General features: G+C 42.7%; 1 protein-coding gene across 1 annotated transcript in view; it reads right to left on the bottom strand.

Moving 5' to 3' along the window:
* Positions 1 to 616, bottom strand: part of LOC105522485 (radial spoke head 10 homolog B-like) — a 27,177-nt gene that overhangs the window by 17,443 nt on the left and 9,118 nt on the right. The window contains 1 exon segment of the mRNA XM_011957009.1: positions 46 to 189. Coding sequence (XP_011812399.1) covers positions 46 to 189 — 144 coding nt within the window.

The raw sequence follows: 616 nt of genomic DNA, 5'->3' as shown, positions 1-616 counted from the left end.
CTCTGTAATTCTAAGATTACCTAATTCTAAGACATTGTGTGTTACCTGATTGAGTATTGTATAAATAGTTTCATGTTTATTTCCAGACACATCATCAGTTGGAACATTTACATAGGATTTAGTCATTTGGTCAGTAACACAGATGAACGCAAAGCTTAAGAGAGCTTCAAATAATTCCAGGAAAACCAGCTGAAATAAAACACAGAGAGTTTCCATCATTCTGACACACCTGAAGACAGAGCACTGATGGATTGGCGTTATTTCCGGACATCTGAATACGCACATGTTTGCACACACATGCACACGCACAGACATGCAGACATGTGCACAGACACACACATGCATAGACATGTACACAGACACACACACATATACTCTATACTTGTGTTCAGACTGCTTTCAATCAAATCTTGGTTCTTAGACTGGTCACAGTGGCTCACATCTGTAATCTCAGCACATTAGGAGGCTGAGGCAGGAGGATCGTTTGAGCTCAGGAGTTTTGAGACCAGCCTGGGCAACACAGTGAGACCCGTTCTGTACAAAAAATTGTTTTTAAAAAATCAGCTCAGGCCGGGCGCGGTGGCTCAAGCCTGTAATCCCAGCACTTTGGGAGGCC

This window comes from Colobus angolensis, unplaced genomic scaffold, assembly GCF_000951035.1.
Source record: "Colobus angolensis palliatus isolate OR3802 unplaced genomic scaffold, Cang.pa_1.0 Scaffold43, whole genome shotgun sequence".
NCBI lineage: Eukaryota > Metazoa > Chordata > Mammalia > Primates > Cercopithecidae > Colobus > Colobus angolensis.
This window is presented reverse-complemented; position numbering and strand designations above follow the sequence as displayed.